This window comes from Leptopilina heterotoma, unplaced genomic scaffold (genome assembly GCF_015476425.1).
Source record: "Leptopilina heterotoma isolate Lh14 unplaced genomic scaffold, ASM1547642v1 Lhet_201, whole genome shotgun sequence".
In the NCBI taxonomy this organism is placed as follows: Eukaryota; Metazoa; Arthropoda; class Insecta; order Hymenoptera; family Figitidae; genus Leptopilina; species Leptopilina heterotoma.
This window is the reverse complement of record NW_025110916.1, coordinates 558,981-582,647: the sequence shown is the minus strand read 5'-3', so window position 1 is coordinate 582,647 and position 23,667 is coordinate 558,981. Positions and strand designations below refer to the sequence as shown.

Here is a 23,667-nt window from a genome sequence, read left to right as displayed (position 1 = left end):
CAAAGTGGACAAACCAAAATCAAAGTAAGTTATGTTCTCAACTATTTGTTTTACGTGCTTCAGATCGTTCATTTTTGATGGTTTTGCTCCGCAAATATAGCAAGTGGAACTTGAAGGAGTATCAGTAAGTGCCTGACAAACTTTACCGTCCACCATAGTTAACTTCATTTCAGTTTTAACTATGTATGAAGCATTAGATTTTGTGACTTTCGTAGGATTAAGATTCTCAATTTGAGATTTGATGGAATTTATCTCTGCCTTTGTCAGCTCTTTAGTTTCCCTAGCAAATTTTACCATGATTGGTATGCATCTTTTTGCTGAAGAAGTATGAGGATTTTTCCAAACTATATGCGACGTATCTTTTAATTTTAAGCACACAGGAATCATTGAGGCAGTAAGTAAACTTGCGTCCGACAAATCTTCATTAGAAAATTTTTGGTTATATTTTGTGCCAGTTGACAATCCATCTATGCCATATTTAAATTCGAAATCTAAATACACTGTTTTCTGTCTATTTTCCGGTAATGGAAGATGCAAATTAGGGTCTTTAAATAGCCTATTAATACACAGATCAATAAGGGACTAAATATTTATACTGGCACCTTCTTCTGTTATATTTATTTCGGAAGGATAACATTCCTTTTTAGCCTGCAATATGCGATGGTATGGTGGATAAATATCAGCATTTCTTCTTTTAGCCTGAAACTGAATTATCTGGTATTAAAATTTCGATAATCGTGCTTGTTCCGATAAAGCTAGCGCTTCTTCTGGAGAGTAGGGAACATAAGAATCCTGTTCGACTTTATCTTTATCATATGCATTTAAAAGTACTTCTATATTTTTTGCTAACTGTTTCTTCCCTGTTATACGTAAATTTCTAAGAAATGCTTCCTTGATCTCAACTTCACTAAAATCATTTTGAATTGATAATAATCGGCGTCTTTTTATTCCCTCAGAAGCTTCTTCAAATTCTATAGATGAATGTTTTCTTCCTCCTGTTGCTTTTATATCCTTAAAAGTCACTGTAAAATCTGAATCTAGCCATTTCTGAAACTTATTTTCAAACCCACTCTTATTGTAGAAAAATTCTTTCCAGTTCTTTTGAAATGTACCAAAAAAGTAAGATTTCAAATCAAAGAATGTTAGTAATTTTACTCACCCAATTCTATGACATAAATATTTTTCTATGAGAACAAAAAAAAGTATCGAGACAATACAATGTACAAAACAATACACACGAAAATATTTACAAGATAACACTGATTAACTGAGCTAATAGCAAAACGCGACGTAAGTAGTAAAAGTAAATTTTTAATTCGGACTTGCTGTATTATACATGTCGTGATGGTCTGTCTTGTGATAATATATTCCACTAAAATTAAATCTAATATCCTAGAAAATTTAAACACCTCGGCTAACCTGACAACTGCTACTCATAATATTTTGAAGATCTTGTAGTTCTATTCAGTTCCATTGAAATCTGAAAAGACGCCATATCTATCTGACAAATTTTAACCAAAATTTTCAATTTTAAAAATATAATATTACATTCGCAATCAGCGACCTTAGAGCAATGAATTTCAGGCATATCCGATAAATTTTTTAAAAATTTAGGCGCCATATTGGATCCGCCATTTTCAATTTTGAAAATCTAATACCAGATTCGTAATCAGCGACCTCAAAAACATTAAAACAACGATTTTCAGGCAAATTCGATGAATTTTTAAAGAAGTCATCCGCCATATTGGATCCGCCATTTTGAATTATAAAAATCTAATACCAGATTCGTAATCAGCGACCTCGAAAACCCCCGAGTTAATAAATTAGAGTTAATAATCTTGATATAATAGCACATATAATAAATTGTTTAAGAAAATCGTTTATAACTATTCTTTGTTTTATTATTGTATAAATTTACATTAATTATTATCTCCAACTATAACTACAACCATTTTATGAGATATTAAGTTTTTTTTTGTATTATTTTTTAGAAAAAACCGTGCATATTCTTAAAAAGTCAAATTTTATCAGTATATTTGTTTATTTATAAATTAAATATTAACAAAAATAAAAATTCTAAATCGACATTTCTCTAAAGAATTTTGTTCTAAAGAATTGAAAAAAAAAATTTTGTGAATCGGTTAAAAATTGTGGTCTGTAGTTGATTATGATTGAAAAAAATACATTTTAAACCACTGTGCGATGGTCTTCAAGCACTTTTAGGTTTACCTAAAATGAGTCAAAATTGTGCTAACGCAGTTTTATCTGGAATCGTCCCAAGATTCCAAATTTTCATTTCCGAAAATCGTAGCTGATTCTTTTTTCGAAAAAAACATATATAGAGTAATGTCACCTTGAGTGGACCGCCTACGCTTTTTTTCTAAAAAATTCTTTATGAAAGCAAATTAATCGGAGGTTTCTATTTCAAGCTTTAGTTTAAATCCCTAGATAAGTGTTTATACCATAATAGCTTTGATTTTTTTTATTGGGAAAAACAATTGACTTTTAAAAAAAGCCAATTTTTAAGGAATGAAAAAAGTGTAACCTTGAGTGGACCACTCCTAAAAAATTGTAAAAGTTATTCTAAATTCTTTAATGTATTTAATATTTCTGATATATTGAAACAAAATTTATGCTTATGCAGCTTCAGACCATGTATGTGTCGCAATGTTTACAAGTGAAACCATTTTTAATAATTTTGTCACATATCACATCAATATCACAAAAAAATTAATAAAGAACATAAATCATAGTTTCAAACTAATTTATTGTCAATTTATATCTAAAAAATGTTAAACTGACATTAAAAATGGAAAAAACAGTCAGTCCACTCATGGTGACAAACAACTTTTTATGGCAGCCACCACAATTTTTTTTGAGTCAAAATTATCACTAAATTAAACTAAGACAATCAATTTCAATGTACAAAGTAGTAGGAAAAAAATAAGTTACCTTTTAAAACTTAAATTTTACACTACTTTTACACTTCCAAATCACTTTACTCATTGAAAGAGCAACTTCTTTTTTGATTTGTGTTCTCAAAAATGCGTTACATCAAACGGTAACGTATATGATTATCGCGGAACTTAATTTCTTACGGTTTCTAGGTGCGGTGCTGCTATTCGCACTATTTATTTCACGTTTCCGCTGTCAGATAACTTAAAAGCTCAGGAGGTCCACTCAAGGTGACATTACCCTATGGGAAATTCCACGTGAGATTTTAGTTGACAGTGGGATTTTTTTACAATTAACTTTTTAAAACTGCTACAGCGTAGACCCTTTAAGTAATAACAAGGAACACAAATAGATTAAAATTTATACGCTGCAGACAGTTCTAAAAAGTTAATTGTAAAAATATCCCATGTGATGCTTGCAAGTGATTTTTGAAAATGTTTTAAAACTCATTTAACACATCAGGCCCATTTCGGGACTTTTTGGAAACTCTCCTCTATATTATAAGGTATAAATAAATTAAAAAAATTTTTTTTAAATCCGGCCCAAAGTTAAAAACAATTAATTTGTTTATAAAAAAAAATTTTTGTTTACATTTCTTAAAACTCGAAAGAAAACTAAAACTTTCATTTTTTGACAACTTTTTCCTAAACTCAATATTTTCGGAATTATAAGCTACTGAATATAAGTCTACAATTACAAGTCAAAAATTTTGAAAATTCATAACTCGAAAATTTGTACAATTAAACAAAAATAAAAAAATACGAATCTAATTTGTTTCGATACAGAATAGAAAAAAATTATTTTTTGGCCGATTTTAAGAGATGGACTTAAATCTCACGTGGAATTGCCCATATATATGTTTTTTTCGAAAAAAGAATCAGCTACGATTTTCAGAAATGAAGTTTGGAATCTTGGGACGGTTACAGATAAAACTGCGTTAGCACAATTTTGACTCATTTTAGGTTTTTTTTCCTCACGAGGAAGCAAAAGCGTTCATTATTTTAGAAGTTATTTAAATTTTTGTAAAACATTGAAAATGACGATTTTTAAAAAATATCTGAATAAAATATTGGCCAAATAACTTCTAAAAGATCTTGTTCTTTTCGAAATTTTATCATCTTTCAAAAAATAAAAAGAAAAAATGTTAGTTCCCATACATTTTGTGTTTTAAAATGTTTTTCACTCACCTGAAAATGAGTGGTCTCTCAATTTGGACCGGTAGTGTATACTTAAAATAAGTTTCAATTTGTTGCCTATAGAGAGCGTCGAAGTTGGTCTCGTTTCTATGCAGGGAAAATCGGTGGGCAATATTCTGGTTAGACCGTTTAATCAAAAACAAAAATTAAAAGTTTTTCTGAATCTGTGATAGATTTAGCTTTCGAGTACGTAGGATATTTTAATTAAAATATAAAATTCGCTACGTACTCGAAAGCATTAGAGAAAAACGCATTTAAACTTATGTAATGTGAAAACATGAAAAATGAAACCACTGTTAATCTACGATGCCAGCACCATATAATTAACTTTCTAGATTAATATTTCCATCCTTTAGAGCAATTTAAAGCTGTCTTCAGTATTCTTGAGCTGCTACGATAAAAGAAAAAATAGCCAATACCGCTAAAAATAACTCGAAGCGCTCTTGGAAACCTTTTACAGATATCGATTTTTTCCACATAAAGTAACTTCGAAATTACTTCTCATGATATAATTTCTATTCTACACCTCATAAACTATCATTTAAGCAAAAAAAAATGAAATCAATTTTTTTTCGGGTCAAAGGTGTCACCTCCTTAAGAAATTCGTTTTGTCGACTCCCGCACAAAATTGATAATTTCTTTTACCATTCCAATGAATTTTCGACACTCCAAATTTGCTTCTATTGCATGTTGGACACAGATGTTAACTCTGTCCCCAGTGCAATGCACGAACAATGCTCATGACTCGTCATTGCGTATTCATTGCTTTAAACATGAAATTTGTTCCGAAACATTTGAGGCTCCACCATAACATTGTCCCCTTAGGTTTTTAAAATTTTAATCAAACTGATTAAAGACACTCTTAACAAGATCAAATAATAATAAATAGTGAAAATTAACGATCACTCCGAGTCAAGGAAAATAAAAATAAAAGAAATTCAATTCTTTTTACGTTAGATACTCTCCTCACAGATGGACACCTGTTCCATTCTGGAAATATCCGATGTTTCGTCCAACACTAATAAAGAAATGAGACGCATGCTTATTCCCGAAATCTTTTTTGACCAAATAGTTATTTGATATAAAACTACTTAACATAAAATTCATATAATATGCACATTATTCGACATAAATTTCATTGCACACAAAAACCATTTAACATAAATATCATTTATCATAGAATTCATTAAACAGAAATATTATGTTACATAAAACTCAGATAACTTAATTCTCTTTGACATAAAAGATATGTAACATAAATTTCTATTGACATACAAATCATTTAACATAAATTTCTTTTGACATAAAACTCATTTAACGTAAATTTTATTTGTTATAAAATTCATTTGACATCAATTTCATTTGGCATAAATGTCATTTAACGTAATTCTCATTTGACATAAATATCATTAGACATAAAATTAGCTTGACATCAATTTCATTTGACGTGAATATTATTTAACATAATTATTATTTAATGTAAAATTAAATTTATATAAATTTCATTTAGCATAAATGCCATTTAACATAATTCTCATTTGACATAAAATTTACTTGACATAAATTTCATTTGGTATAAATCCCATTTAACATAATTTTTATTTGACATAAAAGACATTACACACAATTCTCATTTGTCATAAAAGTCATTCAACAAAATTCTCATTTGACATAAAAATCATTTTACACAAATTCCATTTTACATAAAAATATCGGCGCCAATTTTAAAAGTAACCAATTAGATATTATTGTCACGTCATCGCGACGTATTTATATTACATCTAAAACATTTTCGTAAAAGTCTAAATACCGGAATCCTTTGTTCATATGGAATCTAAACCATATTGATCAAAGTGCGCGCCCGCATCAAGATTAGCGGATGTGATTAGCATAATGATCGTATACGATCGTAAAATTTTTACTACCCTTTCTGTGACGTCAATTCCCTTCGCAAGGGAATAGTATAAAAGGAGCCAAAATCGCCAGTCCAGAAATCGACACCAAGTTAAGAAGTCATCCAGAACTCGCCAAGTACAAGAAACCTCTTCGAGTAACAAGTCAAAGTCCTACGAGTATATTATACATATCATTGTTCCTGCCTATTTTAATATTTGTGGAAACATCGACAACGTGCCTTTCGCTGTGCCTTATTACGATTCGGATCGTAATTAATTATACCTCGAGGGGCTTCAACGACTGGACTCCGGACCACAGGTTGGTTGGCCCGAAAACACTACGCTGAGGTTCCCTTCACTTTTGTCGTCAACAAATCTATTTTTCCTGGGTCATCGATCCCAGGTTAAAAATAAGGTATAACATTGTAACCACTCACAAATACTCTCCTCTCATATAGTTCCCTCGCGAATTGTAATTTTGTTCCAGTAACGCACCTGGATCTATTCTTTCTCTCCATTCATTTGACTGAAAATTTCAAAATAAACGAACAAGTATAATTTAATCGTATAGTTTCTTCTTTTCTAAAAACCTGTCCCTTAAGATCAGAGTTCGACTCTGTGAATAAATCAGGTATTGAATCACCGATGCCGGACAATTAAATAAGTAATTATTTGGAATATGTTTTGTCATTAAGACGTAACATTATCAACAACATTGTGATTCTCCAATTTTGAAATTCGCGCCTATATTTCTATGTCAAATGATCTTTATGTAAAATGAAATCTATGACATCTGAATTGAATTCTGAATCAAATGAAATTGATATCAAGTGAACTTTATGTCAAATGAAAATTATGTTAAATGGGATTTATACTAAATTAAATTTATGTCAAGTATATCTTATGTCAAATGAGAATTATGCTAAATAGAATTTATGCTAAATGAAATTTATAAAAATTTAATTTTACGTTAAATAATAATTATGTTAAATGATATTCACGTCAAATGAAATTTATGTCAAGCTAATTTCATGTCTAATGCTATTTATGTCAAATGAGAATTACGTTAAATGACATTTATGCCAAATGAAATTGATGTCAAATGTATTTTATAACAAATGAAATTTACGTTAAATGAGTTTTATGTCAAAAGAAATTTATGTTAAATGATTTTTATGCCAATAGAAATTTATCCCAGGTTAAAATCCCCGTACAGGATCCTTAAAGGATCCTCTCGGGATCCTGTGCAGGTCCTGTGCAGGATCCCGACCGGATCCTGTGCAGGAAATTGGGACAAGGTTCCTGTGCAGGTTCCGATGCAGGAACCCTAGCTATCAAAGGTTTCTGTAAAGGTTCCTGTACAGGAACACTTGCAGGATCATGTACAGGAAACTTTGTAAAGGTTCCTGTGCAGGAACCTTTACAGTTTTGTAAACTGCAGGTACTTAAGTATAAAGGATCCTGTAAGGAACCCGTAAAGGATCCTACACAGTTTCTTCAATTAATTTATTTATATTTTTAACTCCTGCGCAGTAGTTTTCTATGAGTTTCTCGAATGCGCAATACATTTTTCTGTCCAACATTGTTATACGAGCCTAACATATTGAAATATGAAGTCTATGTATGTCAAATGTTGCTTAACATATAAAAATTAAAAAAATTAAAAAGTTTCCTGTACATGATCCTGCAAGTGTTCCTGTACAGGAACTTTTACAGGAACCTTTGATAGCTAAGGTTCCTGCATCGGAACCTGCACAGGAACCCTGTTCCAATTTCCTGCACGGGATCCGGTCGGGATCCTGTACAGGACGTGTACGGGTTCCGGTCGGGATCCTGCACAGGACCTGCACAGGATCCCGGGAGGATCCTTTAAGGATCCTGTACAGGGATTTTAACCTGGGATATTACATAATTTTTATGTCAAATGGGAATTAAGTTATCTGAGTTTTATGTAACATATTATTTCTGTTTAATGAATTCTAGGACAAATTATATTTATGGCCTAAAGCTTTTAGAGTACTGAAAACTTTTTTAATGCAATGCGATTATTTATTATTTGTTGTTTCACTGGTACTAAAATAATACCTCGTAGATTGATATTTATTAAATATAGCAATGATATATTTACGGTTATCCACTTTTTATTAATTTTCATTAATCTTTCCAATAACTTTAGGTTGTTTAAAACTTGCAACAACACTGTTCGCACCGGTGGCACTGTCACTTTGAGGGGTTATGGAGTTTTTCAGGTTGGTCTTATCAGAATAATCTAAATCACTTTTCTGACTACAAATGGCGTCAACATTCTCATCATTTTTTCTTTTCCGCTTTACAATCTTTATTTCTTTTTATGCTTTGATAATATTATTGCTAGCATTATAGACGGTAGACAGTCAGTAAAACAAAGATGTACACTTTGAGTGCTTTAAAGGCTGTTTTGGCACTCTCCCAGGGTTAACTCCGAGTTAAATATTATCCAATCATCAAAAACATTCTGTTGGTCAGCCAATCACCATTAACCCAGAGTTAACTCGGGGCGAGTGCCGAAAACAGCCAAAGTAACACTTTCAACATCGTCAAATTAAGGCCACGAACGAAGTAATATACGAAGTAATAAGTAAGGGTAGGGTCATTGTTCTGCAATATGCGTAGCGCATTGAAGTGGAATAAAGGTGCGTTCATTGGACAAAAGTTGTGGCAACCACAGCCACAAAACAAGAGTGGATTCCGATTCCTCACTAGAGGTTCAGGCTGCTTCCGAATTGAGTCAGTCACAATTGCCAAGTATATACGAAGGTTGTGTAGTGACGCGTCAGTCGAGGTTTTCTACGTAAATTACTAAAATTTAATAAAATACTAACAGGCAGAAAATTTTAAGAAAGCAATTTATAATATACATACCAGCAGTATCACATAATGCTAATGAAAGAATGAAAAGTCCTATAAATATTAGCTTTTCAGTAGAACTGATCATCTCCCCGTTACTGCAAACTCGGTGCATCTTCACCACATTCAGTTGAATTTGAAACAGCTACAATTTCTAAAACACAAAACATACTCTAATATGGAATCGACATTAAGAATCCTGTTAAAAAATTCACGTATAATTGAATCGTGAATTTCGGAAAGGGCTCAAATCGATTTTTTTAAATTTTACAGGAGACACGAAAAACTTAAAAGTCAAAGGAAAACACACTTTAATTTACTTTTCTCTGTTAAAAGTACTTTAGATGAAATTTTCTTTTTAAGCAGAAAACGTCAAATGGATACAACGTACAAATGGATATGTAATAATGCAAAAATGTGAAATCCGCCAAAAATCCGAGTTGAGCCTTTTTCGAAATTCACGATTCAATTACACGTGTAATTTTTACTTTAAATTTATAAATCATTTTTTTTAAATTCACCTGCAGTTAAATATATTACACGTGTATACAATTTGCTATATGTAGGAAAACTTGTTCTTTAGTCATTCTTAAGGAGGAAAACTCGTGTAAACGCACGTTTTTTCAAAAAAATTTTACACAAAAATGGTATAAAGTTTATTGAATTTAAGTAAAGCATATCTTAAAGTATATAATATAATATATATTTTGCATATTTCAAAAACCTTAAGGGATTACACCACTTTGAAATTTTCAAAAAATTGAAAAAAAATTTTTTTTTGCTTAAAATACTCTTTATGGACACCAAAATGGTATGTCATTAGTTATATACCGATATCTCAAGTAAAAAGACAATTTTCGAACTGTTCAAGCAGGGTCGCGCGCTAACGTTTACATTGTAATGAAAACTTAAAACTCGTTTTTCTCAAAACTGTATTTTAAAAATCGGTGGACACTCTAGCTGCCACAAATTTCAATCGATCCTCTTAGTTCTTTTTTTATTTTGTATGTGATATAATTATCTAGCGAAATACGTACGGATTTTTCAAAATATTAATATTTAAATTTTCTAGACAACTTTAAATAATGAAATTTATGCAAAAATACGGACTTTTTCTTCAAATCGATGCCATTTTGCAAAAAATAATTTTTTTTTAAATGAATACGTATTTCGCTAGATTTTGAGCTACAGAAACTAAAGCATCTTTACTTTTTGGTCTAGCTTAATTCTGGATCAAGTTATAGTGTCCACCGTATGTCGATACATTTCACAGGCACACAAAAAAAAAAGTGTCGTGGCCGAGACACTACAGTAGTATATTCCCATGTATTTTTGGCCGCTAAATCCGAATCTGAAGTCCGAATGCTCAAATTGGTTCTTTTTTTGAGTTATACTCAAAAAACGACTCAAAACACGAATTTGAACCAAAAAAATTAAAAAATTTTTTTGTGACATGACAATAGCATATTTCCATGTATTTTTTCCCGCTGAATCCGGATTCGAAGTCAGAATTGACAGATGTGCTCAAAATTTTGAGCTAAACTCAAAAAACGACTCAAAAAACCGAATTAAAATGACGAAAATGAAAAACTTTTTCTGTGACACTGCAAAAGTATATTCCTATGTATTTTTTCATGCTGAATCCGAATTCGAAGTCAAAATTGACAGATTTGCTCAAAATTTTGAGATAAACTCAAAAAACCACTCAAAAAAAGACTCAAAAATCCGAATTAAGATGAAAAAATTTTTTATGACACTACACTACTATATTCCCATGTACTTTTTCCCGCTGAATCCGTATTCGCAGTCAGAATTGACAGATTTGTTCAAAATTTTGAGATAAGCTCAAAGAACTGATAAAAAAAGCGATTTAAAATAAAGAAATGGCAATTTTTTGCTATGACACTACATTACAGTATTTCCATATATTTTTACACTCGGATCTCGCATTTGAAGTCAGAATTATTCTAATGGCTCAAAATTTTGAGACACACAAGAAAATCTGTTAAGTTACAAAAATTAAAGTCAAGAAACTCTACTTTTCTTGCTAGTACACTACATTAGTATATTCACATGTTTTTACATCTGCTTCCAAATTCAAAGTTATAATTATTAAATTGGCTCAAAATTTTAAATTAAATCCAAAAATGCTCAAAATTTAATTTAATGCAAAAGAGTTCATTTTTCTGGTATTCGGTAGTGTATTCTCATGAATTTTATATACGCTGAATACAAATTCGAAGTTAGAATTATCAGAATGACATAAAATTTTTTAGAACTCAAACCCTGGTTACAGGTACAAGCATGTATGTTTTTGAGCACTTTTAATGAAATCCAAAATTTTGAGCCACTTTGAAAATTCTGACTTTGGAATCACAGTGAAAAAATACATGGGAATACACTAGTGTAGTGTCATAGCAAAAAATTTCCTTTATTCATATTAAATGGCATTTTTATCAGTTTTTTGAGTTCATCTCAAAATTTTGAGCAAATCAGTCATAAATCTGTCAATTCTGACTTTAAATGCGAGATCCGATATGGAAATACTGTAATGTAGTGTCATAGCAAAAAATTTCCATTTCTTTATTTTAAATCGCTTTTTTTATCAGTTCTTTGAGCTTATCTCAAAATATTGAGCAAATCTGTCAATTCTGACTGCAAATTCGGATTCAGCGGGAAAAAGTACATGGGAATATAGTAGTGTAGTGTCATAAAAAATTTTTTCATCTTAATTCGGTTTTTTTAGTCTTTTTTTGAGTGGTTTTTTAAGTTTATCTTAAAATTTTGAGCAAATCTGTCAATTTTGACTTCGAATTCGGATTCAGCATGCAAAAATACATAGGAATATACTTTTGCAATGTCACAGAAAAAATTTTTCATTTTCGTCATTTTAATTCGGTTTTTTGAGTCGTTTTCTGAGTTTAGCTCATAATTTTGAGCACATCTGTCAATTCTGACTTCGAATCCGGATTCAGCGGGAAAAAATACATGGAAATATGCTATTGTCATGTCACAAAAAAATTTTTTAATTTTTTTGGTTCAAATTCGTGTTTTGAGTCGTTTTTTGAGTATAACTCAAAAAAAAGAACCAATTTGAGCATTCGGACTTCAGATTCGGATTCAGCGGCCAAAAATACATGGGAATATACTACTGTAGTGTCTCGGCCACGACACTTTTTTTTTTTGTGTGCCTGTGTTTTTAAAGCACTTTAACATATCATCTGTCAAACCGACAATTTAAAAAAAAAGAAATTTATATATATATTTTTGTAGTTCAAGAGTAGTACAATACCCTACTGTAATTTAATGTTCCTAAAAAAATTCTATTTTTGAATAAAATTTTTTGAAAAAGCTTATGTTTTGAACAGGTCAAAGTGGTTAATATTAAAATTCTATTTGGAATCCCATTGGAAAGACTGATAATTATTTTAGAAAAGACGTAAATAGAATTACTGATGTTTGAAAATATTATATTAAATTTTTGCAGAAAAACTGAATAAATATTATCCTAAAGATTCATATAATTCTTATATTATTTGAAATGTACACGGAAAAAATTAATTTAGTACATTTTACGAAACTAATTTTGGAATAGCGGATACGGAGAGGAGTTTAGTATAAGATAAAACAGAATCAATAGTAATATATGATGACTGCGTTTCTCGAAAACTCAAAAAAAATTCTATGGAATTCACAAATGATCGGTTGGACGTTCTAATTCAAGAGTTTTGTAAAATGTTTAGCCTGAAGCGCATGCGCCACGGAAAAAAATATTCACGGAGAAAAAAACGAATAAAGCAGAAAAAAGAATTTCTTAATGTACCAATGAGCTCTCAAGACCATTTTTTCTCGTCTTCTATAGGAGATAGATGATTGGTTCGACACATGTGACTGCACTCTACAACGCAATGGTTCGCTTGGATTGGCTTATTTTATTCTGACACTAACTTAACGGAAATACGCATACATATAAACGAATTCTGACGCAACGCACATACAATATAACTCGCACTTGTAGATGAAAGAATTGAGTTTCTTTATATACTAACTGAGGAGATTAAAACTGCGCTTGTGAGAAATGTCAATATACTGAATATTAATTTTTAAAAAAATAATTTTTTTAAAAGTTATACAAAATATTTTATGGTTTTTAAAATAACATTTTTTGATTATAATTAGTTATAAAATCTCTATAAAATTTTTCAATTTTTAGAAAGTAATTTTATTCTTAATTTTAAATTATAAATAAATTGACAAAAAATTTTCAAAATTAAATTCAAACTCAAAAAATGTTTATATTAAATTGTCTAAAATTTGAAGTAATAACAGTTAAAACTTGAGAAATTAATATATATATTGTCATCGGTAAATATTATGATAAACTATAAAATTTATTGGACTGTAAATTAAAAGAAATTAATAATAATTAAAAGTTTGGATTACAAAAGCACATAAAAAATGTTACGAATTTGGAACAATGAAATGTGAAATACGTAAAAGAAAACAATTATCCAAATGTTACCGGCAGGTAAAGCAGTTCTCTTTTTCCTTCCACATATTATATCTATATACAGCAGACAAGTTAATACCTACGCGACGAGACAAGCTTCAACATATCTATTTATAACGCGACTTTTGGTACACCCCGTATAGAATTTTACGAAACTTTGTGTTCGAGAATTCACGATAGACAGCGAAGTGGAAACTCAAACCACGCGTTTTTAGATTGCACGAAACATTTTTACCATTTTCTGATAAAATGTTCACCAGAAAATACGAAACATTTCTACATTCAAGCTTGTTTTATAAATTACAACACTGGTTGCAGTTTCTCGACAATTGTTCTGCTTAAAATAGTGAAAGTTTCTGGGTTTTTGAAAAACTTCGTCTAGGAATCTTAAATATCCGCTAGTGCGAAATTAGTTTCGTAAAATCTGCTGAACTTATTTTTTCCGTGTAGCTTTTTATATTAAAAAAGTTTATACTAAAAATTCGGAATAAGGAGAAAAGGAATGAGAGAAAAGGAATAAAGAAAAAAAAGTCGACAAATTACGGGCATTTTCGTTAAATCTCGTAACAGGAGTGCTGGGAGAGGAGAAGTGACTGGAAACACATATACACACGCAGATATACATTGTTGTGAACACGCAGGTTCATTTCGCTTATACATATATACCTAGAATACGCTCGCAACCTATACTTTTACAACTTTACGCTTGACAACTATCTTCGCTAAAGGCTTACAGTTTTGTTTTCTGTGTATATACTAACTAGTGGATCTTTAAACCACTTGTGAGGAAAAAGGTTTAACTACAATAGTTTAATTAAAGGAATAGTTTGATATTTAATAAATGAGTGCAAATTGTATGATTTAATAAAGGTCATCTTTGGTGAATTATCACTTTAAATTATTCATGTAGATTTTGTTTTTTTTCAAATAATTTATCTCTCAGTTATAAAATTTTTAAAAAAATCACCTAAAATTTTAAAAAGTAATTATTTTTCGATATAACATAATAAAAAGTCTTTGAATTATTTATGGAATATAAAAAACTAATATTTTTAATTTTCCTGAGTATATATCCGTTCAGAAAAAATGTGACTCAATACGAAACATAATAATTAACAATAATATTTCTTTACAAAATTTGAATAACAATGATTATTATTCAATATAATCAATAATTACGTCAAAGGAGAAAAGACTGGAGTGTACATCAAAGGAAATGTGTAAGGGGAGCTGCTGAAACTGTAATGCTGATAGTCGAAAGCATCCCATACATTCGTGTTTTGTGAACTTGCTCTGTGTTTTGTGCAGTGCTGCAATTTTGTCCTCTCTCGTTCTGCTCGACTTTTTTCTCGTTTCTCCGTGCATTTTGGTAACGATTACTCAGTGTTAATTCTACTGTTCTGATAAAATTTATTGGTACCAGATGGGTAAAATTACTTTTTTTAAAAGTCAAAGATATTAACGAGAGGAATTTAAGAATTTCTAATGATCTCTCCAAAGAGGAGAGAATATTACGTAAAAAATACCTGATACTGATTGGCAAACTTCGTGCAATTGGCATCAAAGCTTCTTTGAAGAGGAATTCAATTGTTGTCAATGATTAACCTATTAGCGCCGAGGAAGCAAATGAACCTTTATCTAAGAAGGGTTCTAGCACATTACACGCGGAGAATCTGCACCAAAATCTGGATGCTTCTTCGAATGGTTTTTCGACACCTCAAGCCCCTCAAACTCATCAAGCTTTTGTCCCAAAGCCTGTAGGTCGCCCTCTTGGCTCAACGAAGAAAAATAATAAATATAATGCGAACCTTGATAAATTTCTGAACATTAGAAGCCCCAATCCTTCAACTTCTTCGGACAAATCTCTTCGATCTGGTTCCTCTAAAAAACTGTATTTCGCACAAGCTGAATAGCAACGAGCAATCCCATACCCAGCAATCGCTTCTACATCCCAGCCACCTTAATTATTTAATCACCACTCCTGTGGCAGACTAATTTTTTGGAATATCCAAGGATTCAAGAATTTTTCTGACTTGGAAAGTGAGGTCAGGGATAGTGATATTCTGTGCATTTCTGAGACTTGGGTGGAGCAGGACATAATCAATGTTTTTCAAAACGCCGGCTTCCAGGTCTGTAATTCTCCAGCGGTTAGAGATTTTGCCCATGGTAGAGCCAAGGGCGGTCTTTGTGTAGCCTTCAATAGTAAACACTATAATGTTAATATTGTCTCATGTCAATGTAATTTTATTTTTCTTAAAATAGTTTGTCATACGGTCCATTTTATTTCAGGATTGGTTTATGATCCCCCTCTAAGTGATTTTAATTTATTTATTGAAAATTGGTCAAAATACGGACATGACATCACAGGGCTATGAAAGAGAAAATTTTAACAACAGAAATCAGTATTTTCAAGATTATAACACTAATTCCAGAAAGAATTCATATACCAACGATGACCGAAGTTATCATCTCAGTGAAAGAGAAAGAAGATACAACAAACAACAAGAAATTTACAGAAGATTATATAATCGACAGGAACCATCTTTCAACAATGATTATTATAGAAGAGATTATTTTATAAACGAAGTAAATTTAATAGAGAACGCGATAAAGATTTCGTAATACCACCAGTTATATTCAGGGATTCGCTAACAAACATGAACCTTGTAAAGGATAAAGAACAATGGGATCATAACATCTCACCTTTTAAAAGTGAACTACAACCTACAATTGAAAGTAAAGAATCCAGCGACAAAAAACCATTCACAGTAAAGAAAAGTCTTTGGAAGAAGAACAAATAGCGGTGTATACATATGAATCCTATTATAGACAGTTCCAATGACGAGGAAGATATCAGCATCAGTAAAGAACTTCCAGAAAAGGAAATAATAAAATTTTGGAACAATGAAATGTTTGAAGATGGTGAAGAAAATAAGGAAGACACTTTACAAAATCCTAATCCGGGTAGAATCAACTTTACAATGGAGTTAAAGGAAAAAGTCGAATTAAACAACCAAGCTTTTCCTATTAACGAAGTTTTACAACAAGAAAATTATATTTCGAATTCCAAATTTCCAAAACTAAGAAAAGGAAAACCCCCTGCTAAAATTAAATCTATAACTCAAGAAAAATTAAGCATCAAGAATAAAAAAGGAAGTAAAGAAGAACAATTTAGTGTTCAAGTGTCAAATGCAGATGTAATCATGTCAACAAATACTTATGCTGAGATAGAAGAATTTATCATAAATAAGATTCTGTCAACTGGAAAAAGATTAAATCAAGAAATTTTAGAAATGATAGAAGTTTGGCTTTTAAATATCATAAACGAACTATATAATAAACACGGGTAAATCATTTAATTTAAAACATGGGTGCATATAACATACAGTACATAATAACATAGTACAAGGAAAAAATACATTATAGCTTATTATACTTAGTATTTGATTAAATGGGATATAGAACTTAAATAGAATTTTATGAATACTATAAGGGATACATTTAGATTTATTAAATTTTAAGTAACACACATAGTAAATGTAAATAAATACTTATAAATACAAGATATGCATGCTTTATAAATGTTTACTATAACAGAAGTAGAAGGTTATTTTTTTGGGTAAAATTTTATAGATTTTAAATGATGTGAGTGTTATATGGGTAAATTTGATTAAATATCGTTTGTCAGGAAACAATCATCGTATCAAAAATTAACAATATAGGTAAAATTACTTGTAAATAATTTGCTTGTTTCTATAAATAGGCATGAATAAAAACAATAATATTTAAAAAAAGGATAAAACTAGAATAAGGCAGTAGTCTCCTTTATAGGCTTTAAAAAATCGACTTTTTTATTTTGTCTTAAATCTATTGCAAAACTATCCAAGAATATGTCTTTAAAATCTTAGAGGCCCATTTGCCATATTTTCGAAGGTAGAACAGATTTTGTGACCGATCGTTGAGCACGTGTGAATGCTCGGCCACGGTAGTCTTCAAGCACTTTTAGGTTTACCTAAAAAGAGTCAAAATTGTGCTAACGCAGTTTTATCTGGAATCGTCCCAAGATTCCAAATTTTCATTTCCAAAAATCGTAGCTGATTCTTTTTTCGAAAAAAACATATATATGGGCAATTCCACGTGAGATTTAAGTCCATCTCTTAAAATCGGCCAAAAAATAATTTTTTTCTATTCTGTATCGAAACAAATTAGATTCGTATTTTTTTATTTTTGTTTAATTGTAGGGGAGAGTCTCCAGTTGTGAGACAGTCAATTTTTTTTAACATGCAATATTAAAAAGCCGATTGGTTTATATAAAAACATTTCTTTTTATATGAGCCAACTTTTTCGTGTACGCCGAAGCGGATATATAAACTGTTTTTGTTAAATACCAACACTGTGTGTGATAATCGACTAAAAAGCGTTTTTTCAATAAATACAAAGTACTTTTTTTCCAAGTTAATTAATTGGAAAAGGTAAATGTAATGCATTTTCTTTTAGTGTTTTCCTTATATTTTGTGATGCAATATTGCATTGTTCCAATCCACGGTTGAAAATAATTTAATTTTCCTTTTTCAAAATAGCACCAATTTCTGGGTGTGAGACACAGCATATCACCAGTTGTGAGACGGTGTCAACACCCATCTGGGCAGCATAAAAAATACGACTTTGCAGGCATACTATTTAAATGTTGTTTTGATTTTTTTTCTAGTATTTTTGGGCATGTCAAGTGGAAAAAAGTCAATTGATTCAGAAGAAATCAATTTTAATGCTCTTGTTCAAGCTATTAAATTGTGTTTATTTGATAGTCATATTTTGGCGAATAAATATTATTATTTAGTATATAATAATATATATTATTAATATATTTAATTATTTCTACTAAACATAACGTTTTATGTCAAACTTATTAAATTTTATCAATTTTTAATGAGTGTCTCACAACTGGAGACATTTTTTTTTTGACAAAAGCGATGTACTCGGAAAATGTATCGTAAAATTTTTTGAGTTCATCGAAGCACTACATTTTCTTTCAATGAAAGTTGCGTATTTCTGTTACCTTTCGAACGGTGTATTTTATTAACAATTTCGTTTACCCGTTTACAATTTACGGGTCAAAAATGAAACCCGTCTCACAACTGGAGACTCTCCCCTACAAATTTTCGAGTTATGAATTTTCGAAATTTTTGACTTGTAGACTTATATTATAATTACTTATATTATAATTGTAGACTTATATTCAGTAGCTTATAATTCCGAAAAAATTGAGTTTAGGAAAAAGTTGTCAAAAAATGAAAGTTTTAGTTTTCTTTCGAGTTTTAAGAAATGTAAACAAAAATTTTTTTTATAAACAAATTAATTGTTTTTAACTTTTGGCCGGATTTTGAAATTTTTTTTTCAAATTTATTTATACCTTATAATATAGAGGAGAGTTTCCAAAAAGTCCCGAAATGGGCCTGATGTGTGAAATGAGTTTTAAAACATTTTCAAAAATCACTTGCAAGCATCACATGGGATATTTTTACAATTAACTTTTTAGAACTTTCTGCAGCGTATAAATGTTAATCTATTTGTGACTAAAAAAAATTGTGATGGCTGCCATAAAAAGTTGTTTGTCACCATGAGTGGACTGCCTGTTTTTCCATTTTTAATGTCAGTTTAACATTTTTTAGATATAAATTGACAATAAATTAGTTTGAAACTATGATTTATGTTCTTTATTAATTTTTTTGTGATATTGATGTGATATGTGACAAAATTATTAAAAATGGTTTCACTTGTAAACATTGCGACACATACATGGTCTGAAGCTGCATAAGCATAAATTTTGTTTCAATATATCAGAAATATTAAATACATTAAAGAATTTAGAATAACTTTTACAATTTTTTAGGAGTGGTCCACTCAAGGTTACACTTTTTTCATTCCTTAAAAATTAGCTTTTTTTAAAAGTCAATTGTTTTTTCCAATAAAAAAATCAAAGCTATTATAGTATAAACACTTATCTAGGGATTTAAACTAAAGCTTGGAATAGAAACCTCCGATTAATTTGCTTTCATAAAGAATTTTTTAGAAAAAAAGCGTAGGCGGTCCACTCAAGGTGACATTACTCTATATATGTTTTTTTCGAAAAAAGAATCAGCTACGATTTTTGGAAATGAAAATTTGGAATCTTGGGACGATTCCAGATAAAACTGCGTTAGCACAATTTTGACTCATTTTAGGTAAACCTAAAAGTGCTTGAAGACCACCGTGTCGGTTGGCCCCAACGCGCGCGCTCCGCCCTTTCATGCGTTCTATTGTTTACCTAACCTTGTATCACCTGAAAAGGTGTATACACACACTCAAAATTCGAACGAAGCGTTCAATTCGCTTGTGTGGCGCTTAAACCCAAAATACGTCAATTCTGGCTCTAAAATCGATGAAATAGCGGAAAATTTGGCTGCAGGCATTTTTAACGAGGCCTATGCATCTGTGCTGACCACTATGTAGATGCTCGATATTGTTATCGGGCAGCAATGCAAAAATTTTGCCGATAATATCGATGCGAATCGAATAACGAGGGAAAACCGGCGCTCGTCATTTTCAAACAAGGAGGCTCGGACAGCTCGACGAGAAGAAAATCTTCGACAAAATGAGTTCTTCGAGAAAGAGGAAGAACTACTATATGGGCCAGGAATAGCTGATTAAAATTTAATTAGTGTAAGTATCCTAAAAATTGTATTTTTTGGACCTAAAACTTTAAATCGCTTTTTCTCGTATTTTCATTTTCACACGTCATAGAAAACGGTGCCGGTGATAGCAAAAAGAATTTTTGTCCGATTGAAAAAAGTCAAAGTGTTTTTGCTTCAGTATTAAATTATCTTCTAGTGATTTTTTTAATTACAATTTTTATTTTCTTACAAATAAATTATCTTCTATTTGTACTAAAATAGTTAGACAAAAGTATTATTTAAACTATTTTTTTTGCACCTTAAAGTGAATTTTTTCTTTAAAAAGTGAACTTTTTTTCAAACTTCGAAAATGGTTTGATTGATTCAGATGCATCGTACGACCTCCATCACTGGCACCGATTTAAAAATACAGACTGCAGCGCTCCACAAAAATCGTTGTTACTAAGAAGAATTTAAATATTTTTTAAAAATAAAAGTTGGTTTTTGAAGCTCAAATACAGTAGAATATCATCAAAAAATTTCGTTTACCGGAATCATTTCCTTCCCTTTTAAAAAAATTCCTGAAAAAACGCTTTTTTTCGCCTTCTAAAGGAGAAAGTTTTGAATAAGGAGACAATTGTAAATTTGTTGTTATTTTCTATAAGAGGCAAAATTTGGTAACATTGGATAAAAGGAAATTATAAAATTTATAATTAAATGTATAAAACTTGATGTTAAAATTCTAATGTAATATTACTATTTTTAAAATTATAATTCCTTGATATAAGTAAATTTTATAAAATAAAAGAACAATGTCTAACAAAGGAGAAACTGTTAATTCGACTACTCATGATTTAAGTATTGTTGTCACTGAAGGAGCAATGCTAAATAAATAATGATCATATGTATGAATTTCAAAAGCTATTGGGAAGAAAATCAAATGTTTTTTATAATACCTATACAAAATACTTTGTAACACTAAACTTCTAATATTAACAAAATTCTCCAATGACTCAATTACAGCAAAAGAAATCCACTCTAATATTCTTTACTGTTATTTAAAAATTAGATTGATTATTTTTTTCTCAAACTAAGCAAGAACAAATTATTTCGATTACAAAAAAACTAAAATAACTATGCAACTAAAACAATAATAAAGAATAAATCAACCTACTAACGTTTTCTATTTTTTATCAAAATAACTTTCAATGTAATAAATAATAAAAAAACTATAGGATAAATACAAAATATATCAAACATATTTTCAAAAAAAATTATAATCATGTTTAACTAAATTTTACAAAATTCAATTATTCTAAAAGACATTACATTATTGATATATTTAAAAATTTTCATCATAGAACTGATTCAAAAATAATTATCGTAAAGTTTGCTTAAAGTTATTTTTCAAACTTAGAAAAACAAATGAAATAAGTTACATTTTTATGCAGAAAATATGTACTTTCTTGTCACAATACTTGAAAAAACTAAAAAAAATAATTTTCTTAATTTACATCCTAAATGGATTACAGATCGATTTAATAACTGTTGTATGTATAAAACTCAGATGGTATTTTTTTCGGGATTTTTCATCCCACACTACTTTACTATTTTCTTTTAGAAATGGAAATTTTAAAAAAGGTCTTAATTCCGAACCTCTTATAAGTTTAATGACTCACAATAATTAAAGACAACCTAGTAATATAATTTTTATTTTATATTACAAAAACATTTTCATTGTGAATCTTTCAGATTACTTTCATCATTTCCATCTTCCATTTTACTCAATTTTAGCTATGATCCGTTCCTAAAGTAACTTCTTTTAAAATTTATTTTAAAAAAAGAGACAAGATTTTTTTTTCTTAAATCCAGAGTTTATAATTAAATTTAAAAAAAATTCCAATCATTCAAAATCCTTTAAATAAATATGGAAATAAATTTTTTTTAACCATTGCAGCATAGTGGTAACCCAGATTACCACCTTTTATATTGTGAAAATATCTGTTTATATACAGTCTTTTTCAAGTAAAATCCAAAAATCTTTGTTAATTAATAATCAAAACATTTTTAAATGTCGAAAAATTAATAGCGAATGAGGTTACGTGAAATTATAAACTACTATAAATAAATAAATTAAAGAACAAAAAATTTTTTTTTTTTAAATTCAATCGAAATTGATTGAAAGTCTTTACTTGGGGGTTTTTAGGGTCGCTGATTACGAATCTAAAGTCCGTTTTCCGATATTCAAGATGGCGGATCCAGTATGGCGGACAAATTTTTTTAGAATTGATCGAAATCGCTTAAAAGTCGTTACTCGGGGGTTTTCGGGGTCGCTGATTATGAATCTAAAATTACTTTCAATAAATAAACGTTAAATTATTAAATAATTGTACCGTCGGCATTTGCGTTACCTGATGTACACCGCGGGGAGGTTGCACGATCGGGATTTGTAGATCGTTTAGCCCTGAAAAGGGCAGTTTGGTAAATACTGTTCAAAACTTTATAATAATCAAATTGAGCTGTTTATTTCCTAATAAAATTAACTAATTAATTAAAATCAGAGGATTTTAATTGCTATTATAAAGTTTTGATGTGTCTTGCTTTGAACAATTAAATTTTATTTTCAGCAGTGGTAAGCAGCAAAGCAATTCGCTTTCAGTAAAATTCATTTGCTTTAGTCCAGTTAGTATTTTAGTTTATTTGAACTCTCAACAGTGTTTTGTTTATTGTTTGTTATAATCAACATAAATATGAGTTCAGTCAAATATTGCTGATTTATAACTTGTCTTTTTTGCGCTTGTCATTTGTTTCGTCAAACTATGGATAGTATTTTGTTTATTGTTTGTTACCATAATCGTAGGTATGCGGTCAGTCAAATAATGCTGAATTATAACTTGTCCTTTTTACGCTACGTTTAGTAGATGAATTGGTAGGACACAAACTACCAAGTTCAACTGGGAAGAAACTTAAATTAAGTACAATCTCTTCTTACAAACCAAAAGTGTCAGAGGAAAAAAGAAAAAGTCAATCAGCTCATATGCCTAAAATTATCGCTTCACCTAGACGCTGCGCTCATTGCAGTACTAAAGCCGACCAAAAGCGAACATCATGGATGTGTAAAGCTTGCAATGTACCACTCTGCCTGTTTCCCACAAGAAATTGCTTCGCTGCTTACCACTGCTGGAAAAAATTTACTTGTTTAAAGCAAGAGACATCAAAACTTTATAATAGCAATTAAAATCTGCTAATTTTAATTAATTAGTTAATTTTATTAGTAAATAAACAGCTCAATTTGATTATTATAAAGTTTTAAACAGTATTTACCAAACTGCCCTTTTCAGGGCTAAACGATGTACAAATCCCGATCGTGCAACCTCCCCGCGGTGTACATCGGGTAACGAAAATGCCGACGGTACAATTATTCAATAATTTAACGTTTATTTATTGAAAGTAATTTCAGATTCGTAATCAGCGACCCCGAAAACCCCTGAGTAACGCCTTTCAAGCGATTTCGATCAATTCTAAAAAATTTCGTCCGCCATATTGGATCCGCCATTTTGAATTTTGGAAAACGG

At 30.1% G+C, this 23,667-nt stretch overlaps 1 protein-coding gene across 4 annotated transcripts in view; it reads right to left on the bottom strand.

Annotated features, from left to right (window-relative positions):
* The window catches only part of LOC122501095, a 532,769-nt gene that overhangs the window by 461,375 nt on the left and 47,727 nt on the right, over window positions 1-23,667 (bottom strand). For 3 of the 4 annotated variants that reach the window (XM_043610362.1, XM_043610359.1, XM_043610363.1), the window contains exon 2: window positions 8,948-9,086. In XM_043610362.1, the coding sequence (XP_043466297.1) occupies window positions 8,948-9,047 (100 nt within the window). In that variant the 5' untranslated portion in view covers window positions 9,048-9,086. Of the gene's footprint in view, window positions 1-8,947; window positions 9,087-23,151; window positions 23,273-23,667 lie in introns of all 4 variants that reach the window. The other variant, XM_043610361.1, reaches the window with a different exon arrangement.